We start from the raw sequence: 16,893 nt of genomic DNA on the forward strand, positions 1-16,893 counted from the left end.
CATGCCGAGCCTTTCGTTCGTTTTCATCCATTTCACGCTGCGGTCAAATGCTCAGATGCGTATATAACCACGTTTCATATCACACATTCTCTTTCTGACATGGATGAAAACGAACGATAGGCTCGGCATGCTGCGGTTCACCGTCTACGCAGACAAGCACCACCAGAGCTTCGCCCCAATCAACATCATTCACCATGTGGAGATGAGTTTTTTTTTTTTTTGCCCAACACGAGCACGGGAGCACGTGCTCACGTGCTCGTGAGCACGTGAGCGGGTGAGTTCACGAGCAGGAGGACGTGCACCCGACAGCGGACGGACATACGGACATGGCTAGCCGCTAAGGAGCTTTGCCCCTAAAAAAAATGTCAACACTCTCAACACTGCAAACCATCTCGTCCGCGCCCACGTACGTATACGTGCCCTCCGTCAAACGTTGCTATCCGCCAGCCAAGAGCGCAGCCGCTTTTGGCTGGCCGCTGCGCTCTTGGCTTTCGCTTTTGACCACGAGCTTCCTGAAGTTGTTCAACGAATTGGCACACTTGAAGCCTACAAAGCTGGCAACGAACCGTCGACATTACCGATTGCATCGGTAATGTTTTATTTGGGAAACAACCAACCTAGTTGTTCTTCAGTGTAAGTTTAACCTCTCGAAATACCTGAGATGTGATTATTTGAGGGTCACTTACTTTAAAAGGGTTTAATAAGCTTTTGGAATTCAGCGAAAATTTTAGCGACTTCCTGGCGAATCTAGGGACTGTTTAGTGACTTACTGGCCTCAATTGAGCGGCGCGCCCAAAAAAAGAGGTGCCAACACTGAGCGCGTGCCTGTCTCACTTTCTGGCCAAAAGCGCCTCTGATCAAAGCATTCCGCAGAAGCAGACATCTCCTAAAGCACAAGTCCTAATACTTGCTGTAAAAACTGTTCTGAAGCCGGCGCGAATCTTACGCTTTCATAAAGTATATTAGTGTCTTCGAAAACTGCGCTACTTCATTTTCTTCTAACAATAGTTTAGTCACCGAAAGCTCTAAAAACACACAAGGCGTAGTTAGCCGTGAACATCATAGCATCGCTCCGAAGTCTATAAGATTCCATCTGTCGATTAAAAAAGTACCTCAGAAAAAATCACCGGGCGAGAAGCGTTATATAATAAGTTACGCCCAAAGTTTGTTTTTATTTTTTTTTTTTTTTTTAGATGTAAGTGACTATACGGAGAGGAAGACATCTGCTTCTCGCGAAGGGGTTGCGGTAGCGTCAGAACGACGCAGAACTTTGATTGGCTTCGATTAAAAGGATGGTGGGTAGTTAACTATTAAATACCGAGTTTTGCTGCTTGTGTGCCATGTCTGTTTTAGTTATATCGTATGAATTTTAACGATTTACGTGAATATATCTATTTTAACACTCATGCTGTTTTTACTCGGTTCTGATATGAGCTGTATTTGTTTATTGGTTCCCGCAGAAATCATGAGTACTACTTTTTTTTTCATACCAGTTCATGCATTAAAATTTATCATGTTGTCATTCATGTGAGCACCTGTTGCACTTTACGAACCCTTAAAAGGGCTCTGTAAGGTAAAAATTAATAAATAATATAAATAAGTATTTTTAGCTCGTACGTTCTAGAAACAATGTGTGTCTAGAGATAATCTTTCATAAAAAAGTGTCTCCCTGAGTGTAACAAAAGTAGATAACGGATGTGTAACGCCAAAGAGTAGCATGTGATTGATAAATTAAGTTATACGCCATTTAAGACTCAATATATTGTTAAACCCAAAAGACGCTGCATATTCTGTGTCTCTCGAATGAAACCGTTTTTTTTTCTTCTAGGGTTGACTTACATTTTTATGTGTTCCTGCCAAATTGTTGAGTTCGCAGGGATCATGCTTTATATCGAAAAGGTACGGGGGCTGGTGAGGAACGAATTTGTCGGTCAACTGATTCCTTCGACAGTCCACAACGACGTTCTTCCTCCAGGGCAGTGGCCACCAAAGTCGGTTCTGCTTCAAGTAGAACTTCCTGAGTACCTGCGCCACTTTGGAGTTCCTTCTTAGATGAGGGACGTCATTTGTCGGTCGCTTGCCACCGGGAAAGTGATAGTGCCCAGGCAAGTCGTTATCGGTACCTAGGCCCACGACAAGTTTGTACTGCTTGTAGCGCAGTGCCGCGCTGTCGTGCATTGGATCAATGTTCAGGAGAAGCTCTTTGCGCGGAGACGCCGAGCCGCGGGTCAGGGAAAGCCACATGTCGACTCCATCCATCGCGCCGAGAGTAGACGCGTCACCGCCTGTGAGGAATATTTGAGAATCGCGTTAAACACTTTGGGGCACAACCCGGGATGCAGCAGCTTGGCACGATGGATTTGCAAGGCGCCACAAAAATTGCACTAATAGGTCAATCCCTGTTCATTTTTTTTTCTAACTAAATTTTGTAAGCTACATGCTGTCGCTAAAACTAGCTGAGTGGAGACATATGCTTAGTTAGGACAAAATTATTAAAAAAAGTGAAAGTCGTGTACAACTCCCTGTAACGCCGAATTAGAGCGCAGCTTTTGAGGATTAGGGAAGGGTACTGAGGGGAAGGGGCTCATGTGAACTCGCGGAGGGGGGGGGGGGGGCATGTGACCTCGGGGGGTCACGTGACCCCCCCCTCCCCGAGGTCACCGGAGATCACAATGAATTGCAGTAAAAATTGTAACTTGAGAGTATCTTGAAAGTAACGAGTTACATTTTTGGAATATTTTGGTCTTTACTCAATTACTTTACAAATTTGAGTATTTAATGGTCTACTCAGTTACTATTTTTCGTGGTACTCAGTAACTTAATTAAATACTTTTGGTGAGTATCTTGTACAAGCCTGTGATCCCCCCACATTCTGTAGTAAACTTTTTCTGGGTCTAGACCAATATTTATAAATCTACCAGTTCTCCAAGAGCCGACTCAAGAACCGAAGCACTGATTTCATCGCAGCACTAAAGAAGCTCGCACACACGTGCGATTTCAAATACATCTTGAACAATGTCTTACGTAACCGTTTCGTCTGTGGGTTAAGGGACGAGTATTCAATAAACCTCCTGCTCATCAAGTCTGCTTGAGTGATCGCCCAAGTTTTGGAACTCGCAAGACAGGACAGGACAATCGTCAACTAACTCAGCATGCACCTCCTCACGACGGAAACATTCAGAAAGTTCAGGCCCAGGCAGGTCCATCAAAGAAGAAGCCGGTATCATTAGCATTGAGCGTCCCGGCGACACGTACCTGCCATCGTTGCGACAATTATAACCTTCAACAGACTAACTGTCCTTTCAAAGGCGGATTTGGGCATAACTGCGGGAAGAAGCGACACACCGCTCGAGTTTGCCGGAGCAAAGGACGTGTGTTTCACAACACATCAAATAGCTAGCTAAGAAAGTCTCCAAGACGACAATGTCACTCTTTATACAACTGATGGCATCATTTACACCGCCAGCGACGGCATTGAGGTCCTGCTGACGCTTGCAGGAAACCCGGTAAAAATGCTGCTCGATATCAGAGCGGCTTTGACCATCATCTCATGGAGACAATCTAATGAGTCGCTGCGCAGTTGGCCGCTTCAACCCTCGACCTTGCGGTTCTACTATTACACGGGCGACACCATTCCTGGGCTTGGAGAGCTACAACTTCCGGTCACATATGCAGACCAGGCGATAAGACTGTCATTTCGTAGTAAAACAATATTATATATAAAATTATTTCTTGGTCCAATAAACGCATATGATTAAATAAGATCATATAAGAACAAACGAGACATTAAAAATAACATATAAGAATGATATAATATTATATCAGCAGTTATAAGAGACTGATAAAAAGTTTCTTATGACTTCTTATATAATCTTAGTTTGTACTTATATGGTCTTATAAACTTCTTGTATGCTCGTATATGATTTTATTTAATCATATGCGTTTATTGGACGAGGACATTTCTTATGTGTATCAGATTCTTTAGTAGGGTTGGCGGTCGTCCAAGGAGATTATTGGAAGAAACTAGTCGATGCACAACCGCATCAACTGGTCAGATGAATTTTCCCTCTCAGTGCTTGCAGCACGGACCGGATTAGCCAACCTGTACACAAGCGCTTGATGCTTTTGAGCGAGCAACTGGGAACGGTTAAATCAGTCAAAGTTGCAAATCACGTCCAGTCTGAATCCGGTCTAATCTTCTTTAAGCACGTCCCCTTTCTTATGCCCTGCGTGAGTTTGAAGAGAAAGAGTTGAAGCTTTTGAAAACCTCGGCGTCAAGACAAGTACATTGGACTTTGTGGAGACTACAAGGTCACTGTAAACCGTTGCATTTGACCGGATGCCTACACGTTACAGACTGCAGAAGACTTGTTTGCCACTCTAGCTTGCGGCAAGTTAGTTCAGTAAGGTAGATTTGGCCAGTGCCTACCAACAGTTGGAGCTTACGCACAACTCGAAGGTCCACACCAGCACCATGCAGTAAGGACTCTGCCAATACGATCGCCTACCGTACGCAGTCTTCACAGCGCCATTAATTTTCCAGCGTACCATCAACAAGATCCTACAAGGAGTTGAACAAGCGGTAAGCTACCTCGATGACTTTTTGATTACATCAAGCACTCTCAAGGATCACCATCAAATGTTGGACCAAGTCCTTTGCTCTACTAACGGCGAACGAATTTCGGGCAAATCTTCAAAAATGCGAGTTGCTTCAAAGTAGCGCGGAATACCTTGGCTATTCAATCGTCACCCAGACATTATATCCCACCGACAATAAGGTGCAGGTCATTTAAAACGCTCAGTCTCCTTCCAATGTAATAAATCTGCGCTCGCTCTTATGCCTCCTCAACTACTACGGGCGATTTTAGAGCGCAGCTCTTAGGCGCCCGTTCCCGGCTTGAGCGGCGTCGGCGTCGCCGTCGGCGTAACTGCGCGGTGCATTATGGGTGAATTTCCCCGCTAAATCTAGCGGAAAAATTTCCCCGCTAAATCTAGCGGAAAGATTTCCCCGCTAAATCTAGCGGAAAAAATTCCCCACTAAATCTAGCGGAAAAAATTTCCCCGCTAGATCTAGCGGAAAAAATTCCCCGCTAAATCTAGCGGAAAAATTTCCCCGCTAGATCAAGCGGAAAAATTTCCTCGCTAGATATAGTGGAAACAATTTTCCCGCTAAATCTAGCGGAAAAAATTCTTCGCTAAATCTAGCGGACAAATTTCTCTGGGGGGTCACGTGACCCCCCCGAGGTCACGTGACCCCCGTGGACACGTGACACCCCCAACGTAACGTGACCTTGGGGAGGGGGTCATGTGAACCCGCCAAGGTCACTTGACCTCAGGTCACGTGGCCAACCCCCCGAGGTCATGTGACCTCCCCCCCCCCCCCCGAGAACACTTGAACCTTAGTACCCTTACCTCCTCCTCCTCAAGAGCTGCGCTCTAATTCGACGTTACAGGGAGTTGTAAACGGCTTTCATTTTTTCACAGCCCTCCCCATGACATTAAAACCGCTCCACTCGCTTCTATAGAAAAACGACCGTTGGAAGAGGATACACGATTGCGAAAAAAATTTCAAGGAAGAAAACGACAGCTTGCTGCAGAGCATGTGGGTAACTCAGTACGACCCAGGCAAGCCTCTCTGCTTCTCCTGTGATGCATTTCCAGGTGGGGTGGGAGCAGTCATATCGCACATCATGCCAAATGGTAAGGAAAGACTAAGCGCGCAGGCCTCCAGAACACTCTCAACAATCGAGCGTAGCTACGTACGAATCAAGAGAGAGCCGCTTGGTATTGTGTCTGAGGGGAAGATATTTTACGAGTTCTTGTACGGTCGGAACTTTACCCTTATTACAGACCATAAATCTCTAACTGCGATGCTCCACAGCCAAGCGTGAATCGAAAGTTTAGCCGCGCTAAGAATGCAGCATTGGCCACTTAAGGCCCGTTCACACTCTTGCGACCGAGTACGACTGAGAGAGACGAGATCTCTTACAACTTCTTAAATGTTTCTAGAATGAGGGAACACACTGACATTGTGGCGCCATCTATGCGGTGACCCTAGAACTGCATTTCACAAAAGCGAAGGTTTGGCGGGATTTCCGAGGTCAAATGTGCGTAATACCCATAGAAAGGCTCGTTTATAACATTGACAAAGGTTTTTCGAGCCAAAAAAGAAAGGATATTGCGCGAGAAATAAAAAAAATATGCCGGACCGCCGAGTTTACACTGCTTCCCAATAGATGGCGCCAGTGTGTTCTCTGGTTTAAGAAGTTTTAAGGAACCCAGGTTTAAGAGGTCGCAAGCAGTCGCAAGAGTGTGAACGGGCCTTTACACTTCGAATACCACTATGACATCGTGTACTGAAAATGCTATCACAACAGAAATGCTGACGCACTATCGCGATTGCCTTCAGACCCTGTTTCTAGTAACCCTGACGAAAACACGTCGGTACTTCAGGTCTCCCATGTCGAACAACTTACTGTCACTAACGACAAAATTGCAGTGGAGTCTAGAAGAGACCCCAACGCTATCCAGGGGGCTGGACTTGACTCAGAAGGGTCGGTCAACCTCCGTCCTGGACAAGGCGCTTCACACTCACTTCGACAAGAGGGTGCAGTTGTCTACAGACCAAGGTTATCTTCTGTGTGAATGCCGAGCCATCATACCGCCAGTATTTTGAAAGCGACTGCAGCATGAACTCCACGAGGTTGACCCAAGTCTCAGTCGCATGAAAGCACACTTGAAATCTTCTTTTATGGACAGCGTTGGACTAAGATATAGAATACTTTGTAAAGAAGTGCTGTGCTTGTGCATCAATTCAAAATCAACTGGCTGCAGCACCTCTACACCCATGGTCTTGGACAAGAAACCCGTGGAAGGGGATCGATGTTGACTTCACCGAACTTAACAAGCAGCACTACCTGGTCGTCATAAAGAGTTTTTTTAAGTGGACAGAAGTCCTACCCAGAAAGACGACGACAGCCGCTCGCACCATCGATTTGCTCTGGAAGCTCTTCCTGTCCTACAGGGTACCATCAGACGTTGTCCCATATAATGGACCGCAGTTTATTTCCGGAAACTTCAAGAACTTCATTTGAACCACCGGGGTAAAGCAGATTTGTGTAACTCCCTATCACCCAGCATCGAATGGAGTGGCTGAACGAGTAGTACAGACAGTCAAACGAGCTTGGATGAAATAACCAGGAAATAAAGTTGACAGAACAAAAAATCAAAGGCTGGTCAGGTTACTCCTTAACTATTGTAGTGCTCCACAGAGCACCAAGGAGAAGACACCAGCTGAACTGCTTCTCAAACGACCACTTCGCACTCGCCCTTACCTGATCAAGCCAAGCATGGAGAGAACCGTAAATAAGCGTCCGCGCCCGCAACAGATGGCGCACAAGTCTCGAAGACCACTTCGTTAGTTCAAGCAGGTGAATGGGTGCTCGTTTGAAATGGCAGCAGGAACTCTTGGTCACAAGGAATCATTGTTTCCCGGCGAACGAGCACTTCGGTATGTCGTGGAAGTACGAAATCTTATAATTTCTTTACATTTGGATGGTCTATTAAAGGTAAACACCCATCTTCGAAGAACTGTACGGCTAACTCCAGGTCTGCAGCCATGGATGCTTCTGGGTCCAACAGGAAGTCCTGGTGCACGGCCACAAGATAAGGTGGAATTTTGCCGCGTTCATAGGAAAGAATCCCACCTCCTGCGATGCAGACAAGTTCGGCTGGAGGCGCATCTACAACTCCGTCTGAGGATCCTCATCGACATTCTCAACGCATGCGACGTTCCCCGGACAGACTAGGCATGCCGCCTAAAGCCTAATGTGCTGTCGTTACCGTTGGGACTCAGACCTAAAGCGTGAGAAATTTAGCATAAAAAAATAGTCAGAGTGCAGGCGAGCTGGTGTAAGTTGAACATGATTGTAAACCTGAGACTGGGACAGGAAGAGAACACAACAGAAGGTGGTAAAAAAGGAGGCAACGTTTCAAACTCAGCTGCAAAGTTTATTTCGAACACGCTTAATATACCCCATCTCCAGCGCCGTCTCTACAAAAAAAAAAAAAAAAAAAAAAAACACATGACAAGGGGACAATAACACTTCGGTAAACCTTCTCTTATCGAATAAAAGGTTAAAAAGCGCGAACAAACGAGGACAATAAAGAAACACGGACGACAGGACAGGAAGCGTTTGTCCTGTCGTCCGTGTTTCTTTATTGTGCTCGTTTGTTCGCGCTTTTTAACCTTTTATTCAGTAATGGACCAACTAGCCCAAACCCAAGTTTTAATGCTTCTCTTATCTCCCTTGACCTTGGCTGTGGGACACAATGTGTCCCCGTCGGACCAGCACTACGTTAACACAGCCTGAAAAGTAAATAAATGTAAATATACGACAATGACCACGATGACGACTGGCGCAAAAATGGTAAGGCATCTTACCTGCTGCCGAGTAGAGCGTCGGGAGCCAGTCACTGATGTGCATAAGTTGATCAGAGACCCGGGGCATCTTTGCGAGCTTTGAACTCCAGACGAAGGCCGGAACTCGGATAGCGCCTTCAAAAAGAGTGAACTTAGCTCCCCGGAGTGGCCAGTTGTAGCCACGGTTGGATTGCAGCCCGTACGGAGATCCGCCGTTGTCCGAACTGAAGGCGATGATGGTGTCCTCAAGCATTCCGGCGTTGTCCAGGGCCTCGACAATACTCCCGATGGACTCGTCAAGGGCGTCTAGCATTCCTGGATTTTTCAACATTAAAAGCGTGAACCACAGCCGCAGACAGAACTTGCAGCATATATTATTTTTGTATTTATTGAAAGCTTGAGAAATGCAGGGTGTTACTTAATATGTTCACATACCTTGCCTCGTGATCGGATTTTAAGCGTTCTTGTCGGCCAATGCCGCAGACTCATTGACTGCGAAGGTATGTGTCAATAAGACTCGACAAGGCCTGCGTTTCTTAAGCTGTCAGGGACCATAAATGCTGCAAGCTATTTGAACAACCTTATCGTTTTAGTATCATTCGTCTTTTTCGAACCTCAAACTAAACTAAACTAGTGACACCGAAGCGACCGCGCAATTTCCAATAAATATTGGTTATTGTTGCACAAATATTCAAGTTAAGTCGCCTTAATTGCGTGATGGCGTAAAAGGCTAAGAAGATTGCACAATCTAGAAATGGTTATGGCTAGAAAAGATATGGCCAGAAACTATCGATGGCCTTCTCACCCGCGTATAATGTCCTGTTCGTCTCTCCTATATAGGGAAACTTGAGAACATTGCGTGCGGGAGCTTGAAAAGGTTCCGTCTCCAACGCACCGTGCACTGCCTGGTGACTGAAGTAGCAAAAAAAGGGCTGCGAATAAAAGTTGGACGACAAATTATTAGATCCTATACGCCGCACCTCGAATACTCTTTCTTCATTTTTTTTTTTGCACAATAACCACACAATGAGATATGTGATATGACATCAACATCTTTTTGCATTTATAGAGTGTACATTAAATCAAATAACTGTTTGTTTCGACACGAGGTGTGAGCACTGCATGCGCGTGCGCCATGCCAATGCGGAGAGTAGGTCGCCCGTTTCTTGCGCAGGTGTCGCGGTGACGTCAGAACGACACCGAGTTTTGATTGGCTTTGATTGAAAGGACAGTTGGTAGACCTCAATGCTAGATGCCTCGAGGTCTACCCACTATTCTTTTCAATCAGTCAATAAGAGCTCGGCGTTCCGACATTATCGGAACCCATCTTCAAGAAGCAGACGATCTTGCGCTCCGCAGCATCACCGTAGTGGCATGACGTCATTGCCGCGTGTTGCTGTATAAGATGGCGCTGGAACTTATATACGACTTATATAGTTTAAACTTATGCTTCCGTATGTCCATTACACATATTACATAAAACTCTTTCGATTTCCAATAGGTACAAAGCGAGACAAACGTCTGTACAAGAAATTATGTCTAGTACGTTATTTCCAAACACTGCAGCTACAGATATGTAGTTAAGAGCGTGACTTCTAACATTTTAGTATAAAAATAATACTTTATGAATGCGAGTGTTCAGGGTCATGTAGCTTGTTGAACAACGTAAAAAAGATATGCAGGCTGCTTCTCTAATGCCGGGCCAAATTGCCACTGCAAGAGTACGTACCGCACAGATATAAGGTTGATATCCTATTGGTTCTGTAAAGAGGCCTATTGTCGAAAAAATTAAAGTTGTGTGCGATTTGTTCCTTACTTCTGCATAAGTAACTTCTTAATTTGTAAATGCAAGCAAGTTTCGCAATTATAGACTTTCTGCTTATGATCGGAAACTACTAAATCAGCATACTTTACAAAAAATATAGCTTATAAGGCACACGGAACATTTCACGGCCTTCCGGAAACCACTCAAATTGAACGCGTTTCGAAGTTTGGGTTCCTTATTGTAGTGTTTTGGATTGTTCTAGACTCGAAGTTAAACTGTTCTGGAACGATTGGTAAGAAAACTAACTTAGTATTTTTTCAAGATAGGACCGAGGACGAGAAGCAGTCTTCGGAGTCTGGTGCCGTTCGGTTGTGAAATTTCTGTGCAGTCCCCCTGGTGATCTTGCGCAGTATTCTTTGATACGCTCGTGCAGTGGCATAGGCAGGAGTGGGGTTTGGGTTGTTGAAACCCTACCCCCGTGGAATGCCAAAGCTACCTCCCCCCTGCTCCATAAGGGGGAAGAGGTGCTCGCTGCCCTGCTCACGCAGTCGGTTTTGCACGGGGTATGGAGCAAAGGGGGAGCGCGGACTACATCCAAATTATATATTTTCGGGAAAAGTGTTTATGGGGCAGAAAATGCTTAAATTAAAAAAAAAAAAAACGGGCAATATTTCCTCAATCATCTTTATTTGGTTGGGTGCGGAACTTCTCAGATAAATAGAGGACGGATATTTCGAAACATTTGCGGGGTGACGGGTGCCAATTTCAAGGCAAAGTATAACAAACTATCCTGCCTAAAATACACAGCTTAGTCAAACCAGAGCGAACATAATAAAACGAATGCATGGTGATAATATAAAACAATGTCAGTGATGTAATATTAAATAAATTGTAAAAACGATTGCACTGTAATCAATAGGTGGCGCTGCGCTCACTCACGTCTTGACTACTGAAAAGAATTACGTGCTTTTAGGGGCGTAGCCGGGGGGGGGGGGGGGGGGGCTTATAGGGCTTCTCTCTCCCCCCCCCCCCCCCCTCACCGCCGAAATCGAGCCGACCGTATCATATACATTTGCACTTTGACCCTCCCTCATCCACTCCTTACCCCAAGTCATAAATAGCCCAGACAGCTGAGCCCCCCACCCTCGAAAAAACATTCCTGGCTACGCCACTGCCCTGGTGCGTACAGTGAGAGAGAAATATCCACGCTGCGATGGTGGAACATGAGTTATAATCCAATGTTATGCAACCTACCACTAATGCAAGTGTGCGGCAAGTTCAGCCGACGACGAGACACATGAATCGACTATCGCAATCTGAAGAAGCTCTCAGGAGCCGATCGAATCGAGAGGAGAAATTTTCTGTCGGGAGCCACTGTATGTCGGTGCGTGCGTGACCACAGTACTCTCTCCCCAGAGTCTAGGCGAACGTTGGTAGAATGGTGTTATCCGAACCTATGCTTTTGCCTCGCTGCGGGCGAGCTAGTAAGGCGTGTACCAGCTGTAGGTGAAGATGCGATGCCCAGGCTCTGTGGCCAATGCACGTGGCGGCCGAAGTGCGTCTAGATCTTCGGTTGCTGGACATTCGGAGCGATGATCTGCGGGCAATCGGGTGGAGGAGGAGGAGAGGTCGGCGCAAGCATTGTTTGTTTAGGCGGTGCTTCCGGGTGGGTGGTACAGTTGCAGGAGTGTCTGTTGGGGCGCCCATCCAAATAAGCTAATTCAACGCAGAATAATGCGACGACCAGGAATTGCATGTAAGATGTTATTTGAACCTTGCCTTAAGACCTTGCGTGGCCCATCGTACGGCGGTTGCAGGGTCATTTCGCAGAAAGACATGTGTGCAGGTTGTCAAGTCCTTGCTGATGAAGGAGGATTGGCTGGGGGTTCGTCGGGGTGCAGTAGCGCCGATGTGTGTTTTGGCCTCCCGGAGGTTGGTCACGGTATAGGTTGTTTCCAGATAGGTGTCGCCTTGCGTGAAAATGAAGAATTTATCGAGGAGACGAAGCGTTGTCCCGAAGACCAACTCCTCAACGCTGCAGCCAAGATCAAATTTGAGGGCTGTCCGAATGTTGAGAAGAACGAAGGGCAGAACTTCCATCCGATATTGACGTTGATGGGTCTTGAGGGCGGTTTTCAGCTGGCGATGAAAGTGCTCAACCATGCCATTGCTTGGAGAATGGTAAGCAGTTGTGCGAATGCGCCAGGAACCCATCAGCTTGGTGAGACCATTGAAGGGACTGGACTCAAACTGCCGGCTCCGGTCTGTGGTTGTATTGATAGGAGTGCCGAACAGCGGAATTCTGTATGCAACAAGAAAATGCGAAACTGTTTCCGCCGTGATGTTAGGCAGAGCGATGACTTCCGGCCAGCGAGTGAAACGGTCAGTGCAAGACAGAAGGTAGGCATTTTCCAGGGAAAGTTGCAGGGGTTCCACGCTATCTATGCGGATGTGGTCGAACCATGCGTCGGGTAGATCGAATGCTCCTAAGAGTGTGCCCATGGCATGCCGAACTTCGCAGCGCTGACACTGTAGGCAAATGCGGGCCCAGTGGCGAACATCTTTGTTGATGCTGGGCCTCAAGAAGCGAGGCTTTATAAGATGTTGGGTAGCCTTGATTTCGGGGTGAGAAAGTCCGTGAAGGGCATCGAAGATCCGGCGGTGAAACTATAGTGGCACGTAGGGGCGCGGTGATCCCGTTGTTGTGTCCCAGATGAGGTCGATGGGACACATGGGAAGAGGGACTTCACAGAACACAAGCCGGCTGGGTGTTGGACGGAGGTCGCGCAGTTGCGCGTTGTCGCATTGCGCAGCTGCCAGTTTTACCAAGTCGACGACAGCCAGAGTATCGCTGGTGCAGGTGCCTATTCGTGAAAGAGCATCAGCCACGACGTTCTCTGCTCCATAAACGTGCCGGAGGTCCGATGTAAATTCCGAGACACATGACATTGGTCGCAGAGAACGAAAAGCGTGCACGAGGGGCTTGTGATCGGTCAACGCAAAAAAAAGAAAAAAAAAGGAATATCTACCTTTGCCGTAGTGCCTGAAATGCGACAAGGCCAAGTACGCCGCCTGTAACTCGCGGCTTAAGTTGTTGTAACGCAGCTTGGTGGGACTCAGTTTCTGGGAAAAGAAAAGAAAGCGGCTGCCACTGTCCGCGTACTTCCTGTTGAAGTACAGAGCCAGCGGCGTTGTCCGAAGTATCGCTGGCTACCGAAAGTAGGACTGGTTCCTTGGAATCCACAAGCATGGTTGTTGTGATGACAAGTTGTCTGGCAAGATCGAATGCGGAAGTAGTGTGCTCGTCCCAAGCGAGCTCGGCTTTGGAGTTACGTGCACCCGGAAGCATGCCGTGCAGCGGATGGAGCTTTTCTGCGCAGCCCGGGAGAAACAGCAGATAGAATTTTATCCTGCCGAAAAACTCCCGGAGTTGTTTCTTGGTTATTGGCTTGGGAGCTCTTGGGTGACCTGCACCTTGATGGCGAATGGGTGGGTGCTGAAAGGATTGACTGTATGGCCGAAAACGTCGAGATCGGGCTTGCCAAAAATGGACTTCTCCACATTGATGACAATTCCAAATTGTGCCAGAAGAATGGACAGGGTTCGGAGGTGTCCGAGATGTTCGTCGGTCGATTTGCTTGCCACAAGGGTGACATCAATGTGGGCGTAGAAGAAGGGAAACCCCCGCAACACCTGGTCTACGAAACGGTGGAAGGTCTGCGCAGCGTTTTTGAGTTCGAACAGCATCCGCACAAACTCGAATATACCAAAAGGTGCGGTGACGGCGGTCTTTGGAATGTGCGAGGGCTCGACAGGAATTTGATAATAAGCAGGTACCAGATTGATCCTGGAGAAAGTGGTAGTGCCTAGGAGCGATGCGGTGAAGTCGTGAATATGCTAAATCGCATAGCGATCTTCTGCTGTGTTGCGGTTGAGGGCTCGGTAATCGCCACACGGGTGTCAGTCCCCTGGCGCGGGCTTGGAAACCATGTGGAGAGGCGAGAATAGGAACTCTCCGACTGGCGAACAAAAAGCCCAGCTCAAGCATGTGTTCGAACTGTTGCCGCGCGGAAAATCAACCTTCACGTGCCCGTTGTGCGCCCTGCCAGCTTGTACGCTGCAACGAAGACTCTGCGGATCACCCCCCCCCCCCCCCCCCCCCCCCCTGTGCAACCCCTGTGTGGGAGCCGAGAGATAGCAAACTAATCACTGCGGCGGGGCTGCTTGGTTCATGATCGCCATGCAGTGACCGTCGGACTCAGTGGCTACGTTTACATGGGTGCGACAGCAGCGCATCGGATCCAGTTAGCGAACCGGATCCGCTTCAACCACTACGTTTACATGGATTCGGATCGACCAGTAGCGGCACCTCGTGTCGAAGGATCACAACGCACCTCGGGACCTTCGGATTGTTTCCGCTAATGCCTCCGTTGTAAGAGGCTTGGGAGTTTGTTTAGTGCTTTCAGAGTCTTTTCAAGGCCTACTCCAAGCCCACCTCTTGAGGCCAGCGAATGTGCACCGGCCATTTGAGGTTTCTCTGGTCCCGGACCTTCGCATTGGGAGCGGTAACGACCCGGTCGTCCACAAAAGGGTGGAAAGCATCTTCTCCTCCAGCCACACCCTTGGGGGCGGGCGAAGGATCGTGGGCGAGCTGCTTTGTTGTCCGGCTCCAAGGTCGTCTTCGGAAACAGGAACGACCCCATTAGGAGAGGATCAGGCGTGACCTACTTTCCGGCCCAGCCCACGAGATATGAGGGAGTTTTAGTAGACCGTGTTTCCCCCTCCGCTAATCCTCCGCTACGAAGAAACCGCCACCGCGCCTGCGTGCCGATGGCCTTGGCTGTAGAGTTCCGGGTAGCGGAGCGGCTTAGTGGAGGGGGAAACACGGTCTACTAAAACTCGCTATGGTTTCCGAGTTTCAACGCAGCGGAAATGAGGACAGCACAACGCTTCTCCCCGGTAGGGAAATTTCCCTACCGGGGAGAAGCGTTTTCCCCCAAAGAAAAGGGACCGTCATGACAAACTCACCCGACTGTCGGGGCGTGTGTTTGCGGAAACGAGTGTCGACGCGTCCGTGACGTCAACGGAACGTGTGTGAGTGTGTGTGTGTGTGCGTGTGTCTGTGTGTGTGTGTTGGTGCGCTCAGGAAAGGCAGAGAGACGTGGCCTAACTGCGCGCGAACGTTTGCTGCATCATGCATTGGCGGCAGTTTTGCTACCCTGGCGGGGAGTGAGGGAGAGACGGACCCCATATAAGGCGGAGCGAGACACTGCTCCGATTTTCTCTCCGGTTTTGACGACTGTATTGCAAACATGCAATGGACCTTTTCCACGTACCGACGGCACCAGGCGGTGGCTGCACGAACTAAAAATCGAGGAAGTGACCTACCTGCGCTACCAATCGATTATGGAGGCTACACTACCAGTTTCTTCGCTTTCTGAGCAGCTGCGCTTGCCCAGCGCGACCTTAAAGGGGGGAATCCGTGGCGTGCACCCAAATGTCGTGTTTTCCTTTTCGTCGACGTTCTTTTTTTGTGTAACCCAATTATATATATGCTGCAGTTACGTGTTCTACTCGCTAATATACAACCTCGTTCCGAATTTCCTCGATTTTTCGTTCCAACTTCCGCCGCTTGGCATCGGGCGCTCGCGCGTGCGCAGAACGCTTCTCGGAAAAGGTCCATTAAACCGTTCGTTACGTTGCCAAGTCTCCCACCTCCACTGAACACTTGGGTTCTTCACATCGGGAAATGGACGTCGTCGAGGGTAAGGAAGCCCCAGGACGTGCGGCTCAAACCCCGCCTCTAACAGTGGGTTGGTGTCCACTCGCCAAGTTTCTCTGCGGTCAAGAGTTGCTGTAGGCGTTTCTCCTCTGAGGCGCTTGTCCGGCGGATCAGCTGTGCCTTTAGGGTGTTTTAGGCATCGATGACTGGCGGTGTGAGCAGCAGATCCCGCACCTCTGTGGCGATTGTTGGGGAGAGGCTGAACACGACGTGCAAAAACATCGCCATGTCAGCTGTGATTCGTTGAGTGGCGAATCGAGACTCGACTTGGACGAACCATATTTGCGGGTCCGTTGACTGGAAAGGAGGAAACTTGCGGGGCGACGGTGGAGACAGTGCTGGAGGGGGGCTCCTCGTCCCGCATAGCTGAGCTGGGTTTGTTGCTGGTTACGTGGGGGAAAACCAGTACATCACTGTAGCGTCTGTGGTTGTTCCAGACTCGAAGTTAACTTGGTATGCAACAATTAATAAAAACGCTAACTTTTCTTTTTTTTTTTCAAGATTGTGTCGAAGACGGAGGAGCATTCTTCGTAGTCTAGTGCTGTTTTGTTGTGAATTATCTCTGTGCAGACTCCCTGGCGATTTTGCGCCGTATTAGAGAGTTTTAGCAGATCGTTTTTTCGCCCCGATGACGATACCTCCACTCCCTTCCGGCGGCCTTGGGCATGCATCGTATAGTTATCGGGACGAAAAAACGATCTACCAAAACTCTCTATTGTCTCCTGATACCCTGGTTCGTTGGGTTACCTCGCGGTGTTGTAAACCGGAGAAATGGCGATGCAATACGGCAACCAGACGAAAGTGCAGTATCCGCGGCGTGATGGTGAGCCATGAGGTTATTATCCAGTGTTATGCAACCCGTATATTACGCGAAACTGATGCAAGCGTGCGGCAAGTTCCGTCGACGACGCGGCACCTGAATTG

The 16,893-nt window shown here is 48.2% G+C and overlaps 1 protein-coding gene across 1 annotated transcript in view; it reads right to left on the reverse strand.

The window, feature by feature from the left end:
- LOC115323378 (arylsulfatase B) overlaps positions 1 to 16,893 on the reverse strand; it is a 45,240-nt gene that overhangs the window by 1,301 nt on the left and 27,046 nt on the right. The window contains exons 7-9 of the mRNA XM_042291610.1: positions 9,228 to 9,354; positions 8,444 to 8,737; positions 1,840 to 2,285 (exon numbers count right to left, since the gene is read on the reverse strand). Of these exons, the coding sequence (XP_042147544.1) occupies positions 1,840 to 2,285; positions 8,444 to 8,737; positions 9,228 to 9,354 (867 nt within the window). The remainder of the gene's footprint in view (positions 1 to 1,839; positions 2,286 to 8,443; positions 8,738 to 9,227; positions 9,355 to 16,893) is intronic.

Source organism: Ixodes scapularis, unplaced genomic scaffold (assembly GCF_016920785.2).
Source record: "Ixodes scapularis isolate PalLabHiFi unplaced genomic scaffold, ASM1692078v2 PGA_scaffold0__279_contigs__length_252992795, whole genome shotgun sequence".
Classification (NCBI taxonomy): Eukaryota; Metazoa; Arthropoda; class Arachnida; order Ixodida; family Ixodidae; genus Ixodes; species Ixodes scapularis.